The sequence below is a fragment of the Ylistrum balloti genome, unplaced genomic scaffold (genome assembly GCF_031769215.1).
Source record: "Ylistrum balloti isolate Yb309-2 unplaced genomic scaffold, AGI_CSIRO_Ybal_v1 Utg370214, whole genome shotgun sequence".
Classification (NCBI taxonomy): domain Eukaryota; kingdom Metazoa; phylum Mollusca; class Bivalvia; order Pectinida; family Pectinidae; genus Ylistrum; species Ylistrum balloti.
The window spans coordinates 815,069-836,909 of record NW_026782182.1 but is presented as its reverse complement, the minus strand read 5'-3'; the positions used below and the strand labels follow the sequence as shown (position 1 = coordinate 836,909).

General features: G+C 33.0%; 1 protein-coding gene across 2 annotated transcripts in view; it reads left to right on the top strand.

The window, feature by feature from the left end:
* Positions 1 to 21,232, top strand: part of LOC132551764 (semaphorin-5A-like) — a 92,699-nt gene extending 71,467 nt beyond the window's left edge. For both annotated transcript variants that reach the window (XM_060215899.1, XM_060215900.1), the window contains exons 4-22: positions 207 to 315; positions 1,514 to 1,612; positions 1,970 to 2,180; positions 2,422 to 2,510; positions 2,720 to 2,752; positions 3,420 to 3,595; positions 3,862 to 3,997; positions 4,371 to 4,525; positions 5,434 to 5,632; positions 5,780 to 5,856; positions 6,116 to 6,252; positions 6,925 to 7,092; positions 7,270 to 7,446; positions 7,790 to 7,969; positions 9,110 to 9,295; positions 17,349 to 17,540; positions 17,845 to 18,012; positions 18,496 to 18,648; positions 19,231 to 21,232. In XM_060215899.1, coding sequence (XP_060071882.1) covers positions 207 to 315; positions 1,514 to 1,612; positions 1,970 to 2,180; positions 2,422 to 2,510; positions 2,720 to 2,752; positions 3,420 to 3,595; positions 3,862 to 3,997; positions 4,371 to 4,525; positions 5,434 to 5,632; positions 5,780 to 5,856; positions 6,116 to 6,252; positions 6,925 to 7,092; positions 7,270 to 7,446; positions 7,790 to 7,969; positions 9,110 to 9,295; positions 17,349 to 17,540; positions 17,845 to 18,012; positions 18,496 to 18,648; positions 19,231 to 19,616 — 3,031 coding nt within the window. In that variant the 3' untranslated portion in view covers positions 19,617 to 21,232. The remainder of the gene's footprint in view (positions 1 to 206; positions 316 to 1,513; positions 1,613 to 1,969; positions 2,181 to 2,421; positions 2,511 to 2,719; positions 2,753 to 3,419; positions 3,596 to 3,861; positions 3,998 to 4,370; positions 4,526 to 5,433; positions 5,633 to 5,779; positions 5,857 to 6,115; positions 6,253 to 6,924; positions 7,093 to 7,269; positions 7,447 to 7,789; positions 7,970 to 9,109; positions 9,296 to 17,348; positions 17,541 to 17,844; positions 18,013 to 18,495; positions 18,649 to 19,230) is intronic.
* Positions 21,233 to 21,841: the final 609 nt, after the last annotated feature.

The following is a 21,841-nucleotide window of genomic DNA, read 5'->3' as shown; positions in this document are numbered from 1 at the left end:
GGACAGGTAAATTGTTCCTATAAACTTTAGTATAGGTAGATTAGTGTTCAAACTGATTTGAGGACAGGTAAATTGGTGTGAAAATAGACTTGAGTACAGGTAAATTGGTATGGTATCAAGTATGGGTTATTTTTCATATTTATCTTTATAATTGGGTCTGGCATCAACAAGAGATTTTGACAACATTTTAACATTATTTGATACAGGGGCGTGTTGTTCCGGATGAGCTTGGACAATCTGACTGTAATCCAAACAGTAGAATGGAGATCTACAGAGGAAACACGCATGTTATGTAATAACAAAGGAGTAGATCCGGTAAGTTACACAACTTTGTCTCAATACATGTCTTGAAACTCTTCTCGTCAGACTTGGTACTTAGTCGAAACTTCTCTCTCCATCCTTAAATCCATCTGTTATACGCTGATACACCTATTTTTAAAACAGTGTTCAAAAAGTAGCTAAAGTTTCAGTGAGGATGAAGAAAAATCCTGTTGGCACTCAACACCTGTAGATAATGATTGCTCCCCCACAGAGTCAACTACTGATTACTCCCTGTAGTGATTTGATATTTTTCCTGATCTGTCGTATCAGAGTTAGTATCTGAGTTTTACCTGATAAGCAGCCCATCCTGTCTCTCTGAAGAAGTTACTGTCCAGGATTCCTCCCAATCTTTTAAATCAACACCAACTTTAGAAGGTGGTAAATATACGATTCCCCTTTACGTCATTTGTATCAAGGCCTCTAAGATTTTTTTCTCTGATAAGAAAAAAATCAAACATGACATTGTAACCATTTTCTGCCTCTTCCTGTTGAGCAGTAGAAGCGCGGAGATTTCTTTAGAGTATGTCCATCTGTCAGAGTCAATCTGTCCATTCATCCCAAAACTCCAATCTCTTTTCTATCGGGTAATTATTTCATCAGAACAGGTTGAAACCTGTGTCTTACACTACTTAATACATTATAGATGTTTTATACCCCCCCAGTATAAACTTCTACATTTTGGAAGCTGTGCAATCTGAGTCAGTTATCGGATAAATGATTTTAAGATCGTTATTAAGAAACTACAGTATACTAAGAAAAACTCTACCAAGTTACCATAATATTACAAAAATTTGAGGGAGAGAATATTAAATAAATTTGATGATGTTTAGTTTTTGGTACATTAGGCGAAATTAGCTTGCTAATATGCAAATGATCATTGGTACAAAAATTGTTTACATTCAACACTGTTTGTGTTGTGATGTAGATATCATTATTTTTAGTCACTTTCCTTTTAACCAGAGTGTATTATAACTATTGTATTTAACAAACAACAAGCCCATCCCTGGCATTAAGCCCACTCACATATATTGGTTTTCAGTAGGAAAAAAGGATAAACATGGAGAATGAAATCATATTATTATATTGGTACTCAATTTTTTTAAATTTTGGGTAACAGCTCTTGTAAATAACCTGCATACTATGATATATTGTCCTTCCAGCATAGCAAGTATCTGATATTTGTATGTTTCAGAGTGAGTGTTACAACTTCATCCGGGTGCTACTGGTTCACGAGGACCAGGTGATTTCTTGTGGGACCAACTCATACAAACCCATCTGTACCTGGCGACAGGTAAGTCAAGTGTAATATATATTTATATACTGACACGTATGTCTGGTACAAGTGAATACACATTTTGTATAATAATATAACACCTGATAGAAGACACCAGAGAAATTGTAGATGTCAGTGTCAAGTGTCACTTTCTGAATCTGTAGTGAAGGCAATGTGAATTTGTTAAAATTTAAATTTCAGATCAATTACTGCTCCAGAATTATAATTGAATAAAGCATCGTTTAGATTTTAGAAACTGTAAATGAAATTTTGCAAGAAATTCTTAGATTTTATTTCAATTCTCAGATAATGTTGCCTTGTAAAAATTCTGCTAATGACCTAAGGGAGTTAACTCTTATAAATAATTTTGTGCAGCCTGAAGATCTCAGTAATATAACACAACAAGAAGGAGGTATAGGATTCTGTCCGCTAAATCCTAATGAAAATTCCACAGCTCTGATGACAACTGATGGCAACTTTTACAGTTCAACACCAGTAGACATCACAGGACGGGAATCCCTTATCTATAGAATTTATGGTGACAGGTCACAGCTAAGAACATTGGCAAATTCTAAATGGCTTAATGGTGAGAAACAGTACAAATCATAATTCTTGCACCTCAAGATCCTAAGCTGAATATATATATGATACAGATTTTTAGATGGTCTATTTTATAGAAGTTTCACATGCAGGACCATTTTGCTTGAGGTCAGACAAATTATAAAATATCTCCAGATTTTGGATTCAGTAGAATATGCTATTCCTTTGATTCTGATTAGGGACCTATTTTATTTTGTTAATACTATTATTATTTTTGTCTGTTTCAGAGCCTGATTTTATTAGTTCCTATGAAATAGGAGATTTTGTTTATTTTTTCTTCCGAGAAGTTGCTGTAGAGTATATTAATTGTGGCAAAGTAAGTATTCTATTGTCCTTACACAATAATCATCCAAACAAACAGTATAAAGTTTGTTGTTAGGTTTCAGGCTATCCATGAGGAGATCTTAATGTAAATCAGTATACTGCTAAGCCAACATCATATATTACATTATGTTCGATCATATTTGTCCAAGAGCAGGACATGTTGGTTGTACTGTTATTAATTATCTGTGTTTTCTCTTTCAGAGAATTTACTCTAGAGTAGCAAGAATTTGTAAGGTAAGTTTATCAAAATTTATTTCTCTTTCTATAACATTACATTCAAATTCAGTGCAAAATGATAAAAAGTATATTAATCTTTGCGATTTTGTGATAAGACTCGTTTGTTATCATCCTAAAAGTATGAAATACATTTTCAAAGTGAAACCAACACCTATTTAACAGAGTTCTACTAAACTTTATTTAAGTCCCACATAAGATTGGTTTTGTATAACAGTTTTCCACCTTTTCCTATCCCAAATATAGTTCTTCCAATGATTTGTAATATCTTATTATGGTTGTATATTCACACATGTTTTTCCCTCTGCCATCATTTAAAGGGCAAGTAACATCTTCCCTGCCCTTTCATCTTGTCCCGTTATTTCCAAATCACTGTCAAAGGTATACCTTATAGTTGAGAATCTCTCCAAGGTCTATACTTAGGTACCTCATGTATACACCTAATCAGATTCTGACTTTTATAGAAGTATGTGGAAGGGAGGGGGATTCATGTTTTATAGACTTTTCTAGTTAACTGTAGAATTAACAAATTTGAAATGATACATACCTTTTTCAAAAATCAGCTCAGTCCATGTGGAAAGGACCTTGTTTAGTTTACAACTTTTTAAATAGGATTAATATACAAAACATTTTATTGACCTTGAAATCATTTGGGATTATTTTTCAGACGGATCGAGGAGGAAATGTGGTGCTGGAGGATAAATTCACGACATACCATAAAGCGAGAATGAACTGCTCCCTGTCGGGCGATTATCCATTTTATTTTGATGAAATTCAGGCTACACATTTATTAACAACACCCAATGGAGATAAATTCCTTTATGCTATTTTCACCACCCCAATGTAAGTAATTTTTAATGGTGTGCAGCTTCAAATTTAAAAAAATAAAATGTTATATCATTAATAAAATGACTGTTAAAAATTGAATTCAAGAGGACAAATCTTATCGAAATTTTCTTTTCATATTTCAAAATTTCATGTGAATTCAGTGTCATATTTTGTGGAGAAAATCCTAGATCAGAAATAATGTCCTTAGATTGGAATGTCTTTTATATTTTTTCCATCTGAACATGTAAATGTGTGATGTTTAATTGTTACTGATATTACAGGAACAGCATAGCTGGATCAGCAATCTGTACATTTAATATGTCAGCATTCCACACAGCTCTGACAGGACCCTACAAATACCAACAAAATGACCGTTCTGTTTGGGAACCGTATGAAAACATTCACCCTCTTATAGAGGTATGTCACTATCTATCGTGAAATGTATTCCATTATCTGTAATCACAGAAGAATACAAAGTGTGCTATTGATATTAATAACCATCACAGCTAAAGATCAAAGATACTGATACATTGGTGATTTATCTAAATAGTCTATATATTTTTACAAACATCAGAACCTAATATCATACAGACTCAACAACCTTTAAACTACTGCATCACAGTATTCTGTTAAAAGACATATTTGGCTTTAGTTACTCCAGAATACCAGCAGAAATGTTATATTGGGAAAGACTGATGTCCTGGGGGTCTTCCATCCATCCTCAGTAGATACATGTATTGGAACAAATCTGGTTAAGAATTTGCTCTAATTTCATTTTTGCTTTTAATAGTGTCCATCTGATGAAACAACAAATAAGAGGACAGCTGATGATAGTCTACTCAACAAAGCAGAACAACAGATAATGAATGCCCAAGAGTTCCAGATGATGGACCTAGCAGTACAACCGACCTCTATACAGCCTGCCTTAGTAGGGCAGAATGAAAGGTAGCTTATTTTTCACTCCTTGGCCAAACTTGACAAAAGCTGGGAATTCTGGGTCATGTGTCTGTTTTTGGATAGGATGAGACATTTAGAATTAATTGGTATGAAATGAAACATAAGGAAAGCATCATTCATCTAATTCCCTCTGATGGAGAAGAACTAAAGCTGATGTACAACACTCTCTGATGGTGAAAAACAATGAAAAGGTAAAAAGCAATTCCCTCCAGTGGAAAAGACGGGATATGATTAGGTAGCTTTTGGAGACCCTTCCAATAGGAAAATTGAAGAGGAGATGATCAGAGTTACACAGCTCCCTTAGGTGTTAGGGAGTTTAAGTAGTCCCCACTGGTGTTAGGGATTGTAAGTAGTCCCCACTGGTGTTAGGGAGTTTAAGTAGTCCCCACTGGTGTTAGGGATTTTAAGTAGTCCCCACTGGTGTTAGGGATTGTAAGTAGTCCCCACTGGTGTTAGGGATTTTAAGTAGTCCCCACTGGTGTTAGGGATTTTAAGTAGTCCCCACTGGTGTTAGGGATTTTAAGTAGTCCCCACTGGTGTTAGGGATTTTAAGTAGTCCCCACTGGTGTTGGGAATTTTAAGTAGTCCCCACTGGTGTTAGGGATTTTAAGTAGTCCCCACTGCTGTAACTATTTACTATTGGCATACAAGTCAGATAATAATTTAAGGTCAAAGTTTCTGCATCTCCATCATGGATTATGTACTGAATGATCAATTTGGGTAAATAGGGCAAAGCATTTATTTCAGACAAAATGCAGGGGAAATGAAACAAATCTAAAACAAACAAACAAAATTACAGTATAATAAACACGAAGGTCTTGCTTCTTGTTCATTTCGTTTTGGTTTGCTTCTCAATATAAGGTGACAGACATTGCACTGTTGTGATTTTTACATAGGTGGACACATGTGGTGGTGGATTACGTGGAGGGGAAACACCATTCATACAGAATCATGTTTCTAGCCACGGACACTGGAAGCATACGTAAAATTACAACCATCCCCGATATCAAGGACACCTGTCTTCTGGAGGAGATCAAAGTGGTTCCTAATGGAGACCACAAACCTGTGAAGACACTTCAGATAGACAAACGGGTGGTAAGTATATATATATATACATGTAAAACGGTAACAACATTGGCCAAAATGTCCTATTTTCAAAAAGAAAAGGGGAAAAGTGTACTTTGTTTGTTTAATGATATTAAGACTTTCTTGGTTTATCTCAAATTTTTGTTTCGATTGTAGGGAGCCATCTTTGTTGTCACTCATGGAACCCTGATCAGAATTCCCTTACACAGATGTGAACGGTTTACATCCCGAGAGTGAGTTCTTCATTACAGTAAATTTAGCGCATAGATTTCAGTCTGTGAATTTCAATTCTATACTCTGTTTATAATTCTCTAATAAAACTTTAATTTTACATGACACTGTAAACAAAAATTGCTCATGCTGTCAAATAAAACATGAAGTAATTCATTTGACAGCAGTGTACATTAAACTTTGACATCAGAAATTTGATAAGCAATTCTCCTTCTGTAATGACACATTTTTTACTGATAATGATGTGGTTATCTCCCTTAGTCTGTGTTTGAATGCCATGGATCCATACTGTGGCTGGAACCAAGCCATTGATCAGTGTACCACAGCTCCAGATGGGATGCCATCCCTTCACTACTGGGAGCAGGCCATGACCTCCTGTCCTGTAATAGAACACCCAGGTAACATGTCAGCAATGCACAACAATTTGACCTTAAGGAAGTATGCAACCTTATCAAAGTCGAACCTTAAGGAAGTATACAGACTTATCAAAATTCAACCTTAAGGAAGTATGCAACCTTAGCAAAGTCCAACCTTAAGGATGTATGCAGCCTTATCAAAGTCCAACCTTAAGGAAATATGCAGTCTTATCAAAGTCCAACTTTACGGATGTATACAGCCTTATCAAAGTCCAACCTTAAGGATGTATCCTACATTTCAGTTTTATCTTAAGGGTGTATCGGACTAATGTTTTATGAGTGATCTGTATAGGTATTCCCTCTTTTGAATAGCATTTAATTCAATGAACATAATTTTGTAAGATATTCAGGTGATGTGAATGCATGTATTTGATTATATGTGTACCTTTTCAAGTGTTTTGAACAAACAGACTTGGATTTCCTCATGGACAAATCTCCAAATCTAGAATGGCCAGCACATTTGTTTATCATTACATGCTTTCAATATTTATATATATATATTTTTTTCTTTTTGTAACTATTTTTTTGTGGAGAGCAAATCTGAGTTAAAGAAAACGATAAAAAACTAAATATTTGTTTATTAAAATTGAAACAAAAGAATATATAAAGATAAATATGTAGCTAATGCCGTCTTTTCTGTCAACATTTTTACAGTGGATGGGTCATGGTCAGTCTGGAGTTCTTGGTCATCCTGTCAACAGATGGTCAATGATCCTGCTGCTGGTAGATGTCTCTGTCGCACAAGGTCATGTGATAATCCTAAACCCTTATACGGTGGTTCAGACTGTCCAGGGCAGAATGTAGAAGTGGTCAATTGCACCAGTAAGCAACTTTTCTTTTCACAGAAAAAGTCAAGAAGGAAGTTGTGTCTATTGAAATTGTTTTTAGATCTTGGAATTAGCATGAAAATTATTAACCATATATTTCTGCCAGAATTCCTACCTTGAATTTTCTCTACAGATGTTGTTCAATTACTGGAATGTACATTTGTCTTTTCAGTGCATGGTCAGTGGACTGACTGGACTGAGTGGTCAGTTTGCTCCATCACCTGTGGGTTTAATGGTACAAGGACACGCCAGCGTTACTGTAGCAACCCTCCACCAAAATATGGTGGTAACCTGTGTATGGGTCATACCACAGATGAGGGATACTGTCCTGGTAACCCAAGCTGTCCAGGTGGGTATTATCATTAGTATAAGGCATAGCATGTCCACCTTCTGCTGTATGTTTGTCATGTAAATCGCCATCACACATCACAGTGGAAGATAGAAAAACTCTTGTAGACTTATTATAAACTTTAGGTTTATTTTTGATAAAAGCTGTTGCCTGCAAAGAAAAGTTCAGTATGGCAATAAATCTCATTGGAATCATTTGATGCAGCAAATTTGTAATAAGACAATCCATTGACCTTGTCACAATAGAGGTCAAACCTGATTATTGACTGAGTGTATATCCTCCCCTCTGATTGATGTTCACTATGTATCAGTTTGATAACCATGTATACCATTTATCCGTATAGAGCCCCCTGTAGATGGAGGCTGGGCCCCGTGGACGGAGTGGTCAGATTGCTCAGCAAAGTGTAGTGGAGGCATACAATTACGACGTCGTGCGTGCAGTAGTCCAAGACCCCAAAGGGGAGGTTTCCCTTGTGAGGGTAATATAAATGAAACGAGGATGTGCAATACCTATGTGTGTGATGGTATGTACATTTATCTACATCAAAATATAACTCATTGTAGACAGGTATCTCATGTGCTAAAGCCAAAATCTTCTTTTGAGGAAAGAGGAACATTGTTATTATAGGTAACACCGAGTCCTATTTCCTTCATCTGTACATCTAGATAGATGACGATAGTTTTCCTGTCCCTTCATCCTAATACAATGTACCTTACATAACATACCTCTAAACAGTCTAAACCATTTAGGATTTAATCAGTATTTGATTTAGTCAACATTCACAAGTGTTGCATCATTTATTACACTTGAAGAAAAGTCATACAAGGACACACATTTTTGTCTCTACATGTTAAAAAAAAATAGAAGGTTTTCTTTGACATACTGTTTTATCACAAATGCGGAAGTTTTGATTTATAATGAAACATTTTGATGACAAATGATGCGACAATTTGGAAATTGATTATTTATGTTAATGTATAATCTTGGATAAATGATAAAGAAATGAGAATGGCCTCAGATACTTGTTTATTTCTACAATTTACCAGACCAAGCCTTAATTAAATTGTGAAATGTGATAAGGATTTCAATCACTTACTCATGTTAACACCACCAGTCGTCTTTTATCAAACAATAAAAACTTATATTAGTACTTTGGCAAATATATCCTAAAGTCAGTTGTGTTTGATATTTTGTCAGCAAAGAACCTTTAATCAGGTCTATTTGCTTTCTATAAGTCACACTAAAGATAGCCATGCTCTCTAGATTTCACTTCCACTCACCACTGCATCATGGGATTGGTCACATGGCTTTGATGAACCATCTCACTGCTTTTTCGGGGGGGAGTTTTCAGATCACTGCTTCATAACAATTAATTATCATTCAGCAACAAGATTGAGGTAGTCATTGATAGCATGGACAGAAAAAAAGTTTTATTGGAATGAAAATGAAAACTGTCTTTGTTTCATTGTTGGATATGTGAGGCAGTAAAATCAAAAAGATAATCTTATGAAACAAAATGCAAAACTGGTTTAGAAGGCATAATAAGGATGAGTCCTTTTTTGTAAAAAAGAAAAAAAAAGGAAAATTATATAACAAGTCATTCTTTCCTGATGGAAAACTTGTGGTTGGCGTGCCTACCAGTTTGTCCTTTTTTTTATTCCAGAGATTCAGCGTGTGACACCGTGGAGCCCATGGTTCCGAATAAATTCCACACAAACAGGGGCATTTGAGGAACGATTCCAATTTACTTGTATTGCAAATGTGCCTGATATTAAACAGATTAAGGCATCTTATGCTAAAACTCACATGCGATACTGTGACTACAATAGTGGCGACTGTTATCGTCCAGGTGAGATCATTCATAGTCCCATAGACACACACTCACCTGTTGATAGAGTGATTCGTAAATACTGCAAACATCGAAGGAAGTATTTCAAAAATTATTGCAAATGTAGGACGTTAGGTGTTTTCCTTATATGCACACGATGTCGTAGATCAGGTTGAAAGAATCGTTTTCGGCATCGATGAATTTTCAGCCTTGTTTTGATATTTCATATGGAAAAACAATGTCTCATCATGTTACTTGCACTGCCACTTGTAGAAATCTGCAAACCAGGACAAAGGGCAGACAACTCCAATATACTATTTATATATACACTCAAATCCCTACTCCTACCAAACTATTGCATATATGGCAAATATAAAAAAATGCACCAACTGTTATGGTAACCGGTTGTCATGGATACCGGTTGTCATGGATTAATGCACTTACACTGGAATGTGACCTTTAATGACCTCACCAGTAGCATAGCTAAGGAAGAATGCTGGTTCATTCTGTTACCGTAGCAATGGAATTGTTTCTTAGCAACTAAGCATGTGCTACTTTTTTTTCACTGCAAGCAATGATAAAATTTCCTTTCATTTGGAATGAAATGGCTGATGACTATTACAGCAATGTTTAAGGGACTGTGCAGTCGGTTTGAGGCTGGATCCTTGATCCGAACTTGGAGGCACAGGAGTTTGGAAGGAATTTAATTCTTCATCAGTTTGCATGTTACTATGGAACTAAAATAGTTCAGACTTTTAAGTTTACATTTGCTACAGCTGTGTAATATTTCTTTATTAATACTTTATGTTCCAAAATTTGACAGATCTTTAAAATTTAGTTTCCATAAGGGAGAAAGTTGTTCCTTTATGTCTAAAATGAAATGGACATCTTATTTTATGGCATTTACATGAAAACATTTAAATGAATGTATATTTCAATATTGATATACCCATAATGCACTTGTGTAACTGTATCATAATTTCAGATATGCAAAACTTTAGCTTTTATTCTGAAAAAATGAAAATTATAATTTCGTCTGTTATACATATTTCAACTAATGATGATTCAGAGTCATAAAAACCAATATATGTAAACACTGAACTTCAAAAGTATTTTTTTCTCAAAGCTGAATAACATTTAAAACCTGAAGTTGGATATTTTTGAAGTACTATAGCTCTGAGTGTTTGTATGGTTAGTCTTGTTGGAATTTTACTTGACATATTGTGAATAAACTAGATAATTTGTTGTTTTAAAAGCTTATGGAAGTTCAACTAATTATATATGAAGGGTATTTATATTTTTAATAAGATGTATTGATGCTACCGGAAAAAATCTGTAGGTAATGGAATTATAAAGAAAGCATTTTAATTTGTATAATGTATTTAATTTTTAAGTTATGATAAAATTACAAACTACAAATTGAAATATTTCTGCCCTTATATGTGTTGTAATGTTTGTGGACATGTGAAAATGATGTGAACTAAGAGGAATGAATTTCAGTATGATGAATGGAAGGTTGGTATCAGTTTGCAAGAATGGATTTTTTTATTTTAATTTGCTAATTTTTTTTTTTCCAGTTTTGTTTCGACATTTTCTTTCTCCATCAATTTTTAAAAAGTGTGAAAGCCAAAGAAAATACGGTCATACACTAAAAGTCATTAATTTTGTCATATGTTGAGTAGAATAGGACATTTTTGTAGGATTGAAGGATTGCTTAGTCAAGGAGAACAAAATTCTCTTCATACAAGGTTTGTTTGGACTCGGGAGAGAGGTTAAACTAACAACTCTTGTCTGACTTAACCTTTTGTCTTAACCATCATCAGAAATTATCCATCATGTCATTATAACCAGATCACATAGTCTATGCAATATGAAAGTGCCTGAAAATCTGGAAGCGATATGGTAAGAAAGTTGAATGTTTGTCTGTGGTTTTATATCAGATTGAAAGAATGTTAAAAAATGATGAAATCACCATATCATCAAATGAAAAAAAAGACAGTGTTTGTATTAAGTGACAAAAAATCAGTTTTGTCTTCCATTATATGGTAAATATACACGTGTTGACAGTATTCTGTTTTAGTACCATTGTGATATTTTATAAGGAACATTTCCCCACCAATACCGGTGCTTGGTGTAAATAGGCCAGTCAACCATTTGTGTGTAGTATCCAATCAGATCATTTGATACATTAGTCAACCAATTGTCTGTAGTGCCCAATCGTCTGTAGTGTCCAATCAAATCATGTGGTATGTTAGTCAGCCTGTCATCTGTAGTGTCCAATCAAATCATTTGATAAAGTAATCAACCAATCACTTGATGTAGCACCCAGTTAATCAGGTCAGCTGAGAGAAAACTACCTAAATGTTTTAAGTTACATATCAAAAATTACAACTTCTTGTTGATAAATTCTACAAAGTAGATATTGTGATTCAATTTGCTTTCCATTATCATGGTTAATTGTGTCTGTTCTGTTATGATAGGTAAGATATTAAAGTAAATTTGTTTAGGCAAGATATTTTTATATAAATAGTAATTGTGAACAATATGTATGGATAAATTAATCTGATTTTATGGGCATAAAGTTGATATATGAACATGGTTAAAAGTATCATTTAAAAGTTTAGAAATGGTGTTGATTGGTTAGGTGCATTGCGCGTAAATTTTCACCCTTTAGGAATATCCATGTAGATTGTGTTGAGTATATCATAAATATCCCAACAAAGTTATACTGATTCCACAACAGGACACAGTCTGTTACACACACATTTCACACACACGATGTGCAGTGTGGTCGACTAAAGGTTTGCGTCAATTTTAAAGAAAAGATGTAGTTTTTGTGATCAATGTATCTTCCATGTCAGGTGGATAACAGTTCTTCCTTTTGTTTACCTCCGTTTGCTTCTTAAACTTCTCTGTGTCTTGTATATTCTGTTGAGCCATGACTAACCCATTATTTTATTACGATATTTTAGTGCAATATTTAGAAACAGTTACTACTAGAATGGCACACAAACAGATTTCCATACTAACCAATGCAGGTTTCCATGGCATTTAAGTTTGAATGTGTTCAGTGCTATGCAGTTTATGATTTACAAATCACATGTAGATAGTAATTATTTATTCTTCATGTCATTTGTATTTTCATTTTCATCACCTTTTTTTGTTTTGCATCTGTTTCTAGTTAAGTATCAAGTGTTTAGTGAGATATTATGTCTTCTCCATCAATTTCTATTGACTTAGCAACATTCTAGTGCTTGGTGCTGACAAACCTTATCATGTTGTCTACAGCATACTTGTATACTGTTAATCAATTAATTTTATGGAACTCAACTTTTCCTGGCTAAAAATCTTCGCTTGATTTTGTGATTGAAATATGTGCAAGAATTGTCTAGCGCTAGAAATACTTGTCAGATGTATTCAGATCAGTCAATCAAGGACGTTTCAAAATCTCGAGAAAATCAGTGGAAACAAATTCCTATGAAAAAAAAAATGTGGATATGCTTTATTTTGAATGGTGCATTGAAAGATCAAGCTGTGGCATAAACTGAATACTGATATTATACACATGTAGGAATGGGAATCTGTTATTATTTTTAGTGATTTTTTTATTTAGAACAGGTAAGTATATATAAGCAATGTCTCTTACTGACCTAGAAACATGTCACTTTTTTAATCTCGGTAAATTCAAATTTGATTATAATTTTTTCTTATTTTTACTGATATTTCAAGATTATCTGAGAGTTATATTCTGCATGATAGAACCAAGGATATTTTTATATTACTTAAAAAAACGAAACCTTATCATTCATTGATATAGTATCTTCATATATTTTGGTCATCAGTGAACATTCAAAGATAGTTTTGAACGATAGATTTGGTTTTGTTTGTTTGCTTGTAATTCAGAGGATGCAACAAGTTTAATTTTTCTTTCTTGTGTCAATATTTCATAATGTTTCGTGATAGGATTCCAAAAGTATCTTAATCTCATCCAACCAAAAAATTACAGACGCTAAAAAAAGGAAACCAAATATTTGTCCTTGATAGTCGACCATATTCTACTTAATTTCTACCTTTTTTTCCCAGACTTTATCTTTCTCAGAGTTGTATCTAAGCAACTAGGCTTATCAGTTTATCAGCAGATCACAAATATGAAATATATCATCATTTCTTTAGCCATCACCGATACATTTGTGATTTGACATGATTTGTCCAGATTGGGAACTTTTTATCTTATCGCTTAAAGAAAGAAAGCTTTTTCCTTGTTCCATATTACCAGATATTCAGTATATCATAGATAGGTATATGTACATATTTTTGTGGTCGTCCTTTGTTAGCTGTATGAAAAAATCACTTCCGAATATAAGGGGGTGAATTCTGGTATAGATATATGGAAACATGCTTAAATCAAAGACTGAATATTATCATGAATCTTGTACATTTGTTACCGCATATGTGTATGTTTAATGAATAACATGAATTTACTTAGTAACTACAAACAATTGCATATAAATAAAACAATAAAACATTATTTTCTCCTTTAGTCTTGTTCTTTCTCTATTTCGGAGCATTTCATTATTCTTAAGACTGTAAATCACTTAAATTTTCTTGAATATTTGTATTATTTGAATTGTTTGTACAATAAGTTTGCTGACGTAGCGTGTGTATTGGACTCCAAGTCCATGATACACACGGTGAAACTAGCGATATGTCTTTGGTTGTAAATTCCTCAGACAATAGTTTGTATATATAATATAAATATCTCACAAAAATTTAAGTGATTCACAGTAACTCAGCATGACTGCATCTTGTACGAATCTGAAATATGCTCGTCTTGTTTACCATACCTACTTTGTACTCAAAATAACAACACTGTGATGCGATGTCTAACAAATCCATACTCAGCACATCTCCCAAGTCCTGGTCTCGACCTCAACTGGCATGGCTTCCATTCTCGTCATTGGAAATTTCTTTACGTTCACGTTCAAAGAAAACGTCGAACTGTGCATAAAGAAAACACAAAGAATGGAGAAAAGACTTACGATAGAAAAATATAAAATGGGTGACAACTATAATTGATAGTCGAGGGTTAAGACTAAGATTATAGTTCTGGTTTACTAGATATGAATTATATATTTACTGGTGATTTTGCCACAAAAGAATGAGGGAAAGTTAACATTGTGATATGTACTTTAAAAAATACAAAAAATGGATAATAATTACAAATTAAATTTTTAAAATTGTTTTCAATACAACATTCCTGTCAAAATAAATCTCGTGATGCATGATAAAATGATTATGACACACCAAAACATTGAATATGAAATATGCTTATCAATTACAGAAATGTTTTGGTCATTTGGTCTTTCAGCACTATTCCATGACCACAAAAATTGTTTTTATATCACACAAAACAGAATTTCCACAGCATTTGCAAAATATTTGAAAATGTGACTATTGTATATTAACTTATGATAAGGATTGCCAAAATTGGCAGTTGAAAGGCATTTCCTAAAAGTTTTTTATAATTTTTACAAAATTACTGCTACACAGCGTTTGTTTCACTCAATTGCTATGTTTATTCCAGTGAAATGTTGATTAGTACAAACAGTATTGCTATGGTTTTAGAAACTTAACGTGGTAAGGCTCGGTTTGTCTTAGTTATGTTACAACTAGTAAGTTCAATTTCATTGATTCTCCTTCAAATGGCCACAAGTCTTAACTACAAAATCAGGCACAAATCAACATCAATGATAAATTATGAAACTGCAACATGAGGTTTTGATGGAAATATAAAACAATTGAGATTGAAATGATAAAAGAGAGGTGAAAGGAGGAAAATACATGGATCAGATGTAAGGATGCAAGGATAAGATCATGAGATGAAATATATTTTCATGTCAAGGTCAAACAGTCACTTAAATTGTAACAAGATAGATAAATACAGATTACGTAAACAAAACAAAAAAAGTGGCCGTTCTAATCATTTGGTGGCTTGATAGTGAGTTAAAGTTATACATATTTATCGAAGAATCCTATTCCATATATCTTTCAGATTGAAAGTAAAGATATTTCAAGTTACTACTGTTCCTTGATTACAAACATCTTCATCAGCTTGTCATACATGAACTGGGTTCAGATTTCATCGTGTATTAATGCTCTAGTATATAATTTTTGTTTTATACAATAACATTACAAATATGAATAAGTTCTTTTCTGACCAGAAACTGTAGATCTCGTTAGCCTCACATATAATTATATCAAACTCACAATGTTATACTATTGTTATAAAGCATTTACTTTAAAATTATGAAATACAAATGAGCTAAGATAGAGGTAAGTAATTCTTACCGACAATAGGATGTGATAAATATATAACGTGTCATTCCACTATTGGAATCTTAACCTTGAAATATGTTTATCAGTTATACTGCACAAGACGTTGCGACACGAATGAATGTAACACTAATATCTGTATATTACTTACCTACACAATGTTTCATAGCTTTGAACCTATCACACCCTGCAAGTCACATGATCATGTGAACCTTGAAATCATGATATAGAATGATGTCATACAGTTATGTCATTTGTTTAAAGGTAAACTTTTTAACTGAATATCGTTTGTTTTTATTAAACGACATATACATAAAAATGTACATATACAACAAATTTCCATAAATGTACATGTACAAAACTTGGTTGTAAATAATGATATAAAAATAGTTGACAAGTCATAGATGGTGTATGAAAAACTCCATTCAACAAATTTCAATAATGTGACATACAACACTTTGTTGCAAATGTTGTTAGATTCCACTGTAAAGGTACATGTTTGGAAAAAGCATTAGAATATCAGTAGATTGTACAGACCTCGTTCTTCCGTTATGTCCGCAGGCCTCTGACCCCTGGACCAGTGTACCCCTTTCTTATATAGTCTGCTAAAAATAGCAACAAACTAATACATCTATGACACAATCACCCTCTATTAATGGTCAGCCTCCACTGTATACCGACAAATAATAAATCCCATTCCAAAAATTTTCAGTTTAGTTAAGAACAAACATTTTAGGTCATTCAATAATTAATATTCAAATCATGTAAAAAGTAAACAACAAAATTAAGAACAATCACTACTTCTGGAACATTCATAGATTACAACAAAGTTTAATATGTATTGATAATGTTTAAATCTACATTGTTGTTTATTACTATCATGGGATTTCATTTCTCAGTTCAAAGCTGGTCATTATCATATAATTGATTAATCATAAACAATCAAGATTGACAATAGTTCCCTCAGGTTTTAAAATGTAAACACAAACAAAATATGTGTATAACACAACTTGTTAACCTTATGTAACTATTCTTGTGTATGCGGTTAAGGACATAAAGGCTTAAATCAAAATGCATTTTAAAACTGTTTATATCCTTATATAAATCGAAAATTTCAAAAAAGTATATACAGCAGATTTATATCAGGATATTAAAAGCATTAATGTTGTAAATGATATTCGCAGCCAACATGTTGATGTCATTTACTTCTCAAATTTGAAATGTACTTTAGATCCTAGTAAACTGCTGATAATAAAATTTCCACTGGGTAATTATCAAACATTTTTCTGTGCTTATATTTTTTTTTATTAAATTCTAATTGTGGTACTTACCTCATTTCATCTTTCAGGCTGTAATACAATATATATCACATATACATTTTGTTAGGGACACAACTTTATACATACTGGAAACTTACAATATATACTGGTAGATACTGCTAGATACACAGTTGGTATGTGCTAAATATGAGGGAAAATGTAACAAAACTATATACAATATATCACACACACGTGGCTATAAACACAAATGTGAAATGTTGGCATGTTCAATTGCAAAAATACAATATACATACATATTACAGAAAGTAACCCTATTTCAGAAAATACTAATTCAGATTAAAACTAATGATTTTAAAACTGTGGGAATGTTTACAATAAGCAATAAAGTTTTTAATTTTTTGAAATCGCTAATCTTTGCATGGTAATGCAAGTGTATTACACATTCGTGTCTAACGCAACAGATGATATCCGCAATTTAACACAACACGGAGGGTGGTCGCCATGGAGCACTTTTACCAAATGTACCACCTACTGTGGGGGTGGTACCCAGCAACGTCACAGATCATGTGACAGTCCTCAGCCTTTTGGATTCGGAAAGGACTGTATCGGAGAGGGGCTGGAAACAAGAACCTGCAATACACATTCGTGCGAAGGTAATTTGTGTTAACCTGCAAAACTAATTTAATGACGTTCTATTTAATGGCCTATTTCTTCTCCTTCTATTTGATAAAAAAGTCCATTGATATGATGAAGCAGCCAATATTATGAAATGAGATACAACAATACAAAATTTGATACTCATTTCTCAATCTGAGGAATAAATATGTAATATTGTTATTTTCAAAATCAGCTTTGAATTCCTTTGGAAATTCTAAAGCAATACCTAGTAGTTTTTCTTGGTTACATTTGATAATGAAGCTAAGTAATGATATTGTAAATGTTTGCGTGATTATACAGGTGAGTGGAGTTGTTGGTCTGAATACTCTGCATGCTCTGTAAGTTGTGGGCGTGGCACAAGAGTAAAGGTTCGGAAGTGTCAGAGTGCTGTACCAGGTACCACTTACACCCTTCCATGTCCAGGCACCCACGAAAATGTAGTTTTGTGTTACATGGATCCCTGTAACGGTAAGTTCAAATTCTTTCAAACTGTAGTTTATATTGATTTCTCAGAGTAAATACCTTCGGAGAAATGATTCGTCCTTTCACATCTCTTTCATGATCTGTATTGTCGAGTTTGGCATTAATTCTTATTTTTATTTATTTTTTTTCTTTTTTCATTTTTGCGAAAGTGGAACATATAGGGTTTTCAACTGATGTTATGGAAATGGACTTTGATTTTCTGTATATGTAATCTGTTTTTCAATAAACATGTCTTTTTTCATGAGTTTATATCGAAAATAATCACCTAAACATAATATAGAGCATGTTTTCTTTCTGTTTTGATGGTTTAACAATGGGGCTCCAGGTGGATTGTCTATACAGACATTTGAAAGTCTTGTTTGTTGTATGTAATGGTCGCTTGTCATAATTGTTGGCTTCGTTTACTTCTTTCACCAACAAAAAGTGTCAGAGTGAGGTTTAGAGATCACCAGTATGTTCTAACTTCAGATACTTATGGCTGGGATGAATGGTCACAGTGGACTCCATGTAGTTCTGACGGAATTCGGTTCCGACATAGGTCATGTCGTGTGATCTATCCAAAGCCTGACCAGTGTCAAGGAGAACGAGTGGACACCATGGGGTGTCTAAACAATGATCATGGTATGTAAAACTGACAGACACTTCTTTTCGGTCACTGAATTCTATAATTTTTGTATTCACTTTCCATGTACATTAAAAGATACCAAATTATGTTTTGAAAATAAGTTGAAGAACTCTGAATTGTTAACTTTGTGTCTGTTTCAGTCCTATTCCAATAACATATGTTCCAAGTTTTTGCATTTTAGGGGAAAGAAACATGAAGTAAATGGCACTTTTCAATACAAATTTAGAATAAGGCAAAATGCAAAGAAAGATTATAAATAAATCTACATCATACAGCTGTTTCATCCTTCTAGGACTCTCATTGATACTCAGGGCTAAAGATGTAGATATGCGAAAGGAAGTGATTGTACAAAACTGCAAAATGGTTTTAGCAAATGATATGATATAAAAGGATGGAGCATAAACCCCATATGTAATCAGTTTGATGTATTTTGGATATAAGTCGGCGGACACCTCTATCTGAACATTCGTGATATTTGTTCAAAATTATAATTTATTTGTTGATGACAACATTCATGAAATTGTCCATGCACATTTTTGCTTTTAAACTCACCCTGACATGCGATTCTCAATTTTCAGAAGTCAAAGTCCAGTCTGTCATCGACCGTTCAAGTAAAACAGGACCAACATATAAATTCTTCCATCTAATAGTTGTGGGATCTGCTGCCTTTCTGTTCGGGATCATGTGTACGGTGGGTCTCTACTTGTGTGTGAAAAGCTGTCGAAGCTTCAGAAAACTTGATCTAGAAAAGGAAAGAAGGAAAAATGAATCCAAAAATAGCAAAAGTCGAAAATCTTCTTTTGCATCACAATTAAGCTTAGACTTTCTGACTGTTAACAACAAGATCTATGATTGTAGTACTTTACCACTACCAAAAGAAAGATATATGAAAAGAGATAATTCCTTTAAGAAAACAAGTAGTCACACCATGCTAAGAACTGACTTCACCAATTTTGATATGTAACCTGTAAGTATGTTGTATATTCCACCCATTCCGATGGGCAGCTAAACCTGAATCACTTATCTGACAATTTTCCCTGAATGATAGTAACTAACATGGAATTTTTTGGTTACTTATGTTCCGGATTTAAGAAAAAAAAAATACAAAATCTTTACGGCGATTAACTTTCTTGAAACAGTCAATATTCCTCGTCACCTCTGACCTGGATACCTATAAGAACTTGTTTCACTGTTATGTGTATGGGATGAGTTTTTTGTGATATATTTATGAACGATTAAGTTGCTCGTACAAACATGTAATACAATTACGTGTTTTTAAAGCAAAGTATATATGAACTTGTTTATTTGTACTGTCTTAATTTCTGATTATATTTTCTTTCAATAGTGAACAAAAGTAAACCTCAGGTGAATGTGTATGATGGATAAATTGTTTTTTTTTTGTGTGTTAATAATTTGACTTTGACTACTATAAACTTATACAGTGAAAATTAGTCATAAACACCAGTGAAAACTTACCAGACCTTCTGATAGAGTCCAAAACTTTCTTTACACTCAAACGCCATTTGTTTGCTCTGTACCAAAATTCTTATCATCTGATGGATTGACAAATTTAAGAATCGTCATTTTGTGCTCAAATTTGTGAGGTCCAACATTCTAGATGGTCAAGACAGGAGGTCACTATAATAGATTTCATTTTATCAAAACATAGAACTTATGGCTCGTTCAGTATTTCATTACAAATAGTACTTATAGCTTCATTAGTCTTTGTCATATCCAGGTCCATATACTGATTCACAAAATATTAACTAGTCTTTCCTTTTGATGTCATATTTTGTCATTTTTTTAAATGGCAAGGAACAGGTTTTGTCTATTGAAAAAAAGAAAATAGACAGATATATCTAATGCTAATTCACAAAGGCGATTATTTATATTGATGACTAAGTTGGATATAATGACAGCATTGCTCAATGGCTTGACTGAGATTAATATGTGCAGATATTTATGTTTGTAATCATGTTTCATTTATTATATTCGATCATTTCCATTCCATAACGAAGCACTATAGTAAACATTCATGATGGACGATAGAGTGCATATGTTTGATCTATGTAAGTAAGCAATATTTGTATTTATTATAAGGTTTTTTAAAATGACAAAATGTCATCATGCATATTATTATGTTATTTATTAATGTCTGTATAATGTTTTAATGGATTCTGTAAATAAATGTCATGTATTTTCACGATGTTTTATCACGAATATGTATGTTAGTATTTCTTTCATAACATTGGAAACCCACAAGACTCTGCTCTTGTAGTCTGACTCGAATACAGAGAGCAGAGGCTCCTTGGTTTCTAATAATTTCAATTTGAAAACCACACTTACTCTAAGATAAATCAAGAATTCTATTTATGTATTATGATGTTGAATAATTCAACGTTGATGCCTATTTGTTCATTATAATGCTAAATACCGATAGTAATCATTGAAAAAGAATGAATTTTCAATTTTTATCTTTATTCAAAGAAAAGCTGAACAGATGACTTTACCAAGGTCTTTGGAATAATACCATCAAAATATACCATGTATTTTTTACTTAATGTAATACACTTATTTAAATGAGATAATTATGAATATGTTTTAGAAATTGTAATATGTGTATATATTATTATTTTCTGTTATTTATACATTGTTTACTATGTATATAATGATTCATGGATAAACACAGGTACACATTAACATTATTACATCTGTAAACAATCAACTTTTCATAAGATTTTCATTTTCAATTATAATCATGACTACAAAGTGAATATAAATAAAAACATAGCAAGTCGTTGTTTCTCTAGGTCTAAGAAGAGTTTTTTTTCAGAAATTATTCATGTTTAATTAAGTAGGTTTAAAATATTTAATAATAATCATTTTCATGATCCCGGCCCTTCCATCTGTCGAAGGGAAGTAACTCTGGTAAATCAGAATGACTACTTTGATGAATCTGAAAGTGAAAATTATGGACTGGTTATTGTCTGTTTTACTTCATGTTTCATAATTACATTTATAATGCATTTTTATCAACCATTCATACAACATCAATCCTACATCATGAGACAACAAATTGGCATTTATATCTGTAAACATATCCAGTATATTGATGTCATTGATTCAATCCCATACCACATAGAGAAATCGAAGCGAGGAGAAATTCAATACTGTTATTTAGTACGTCCC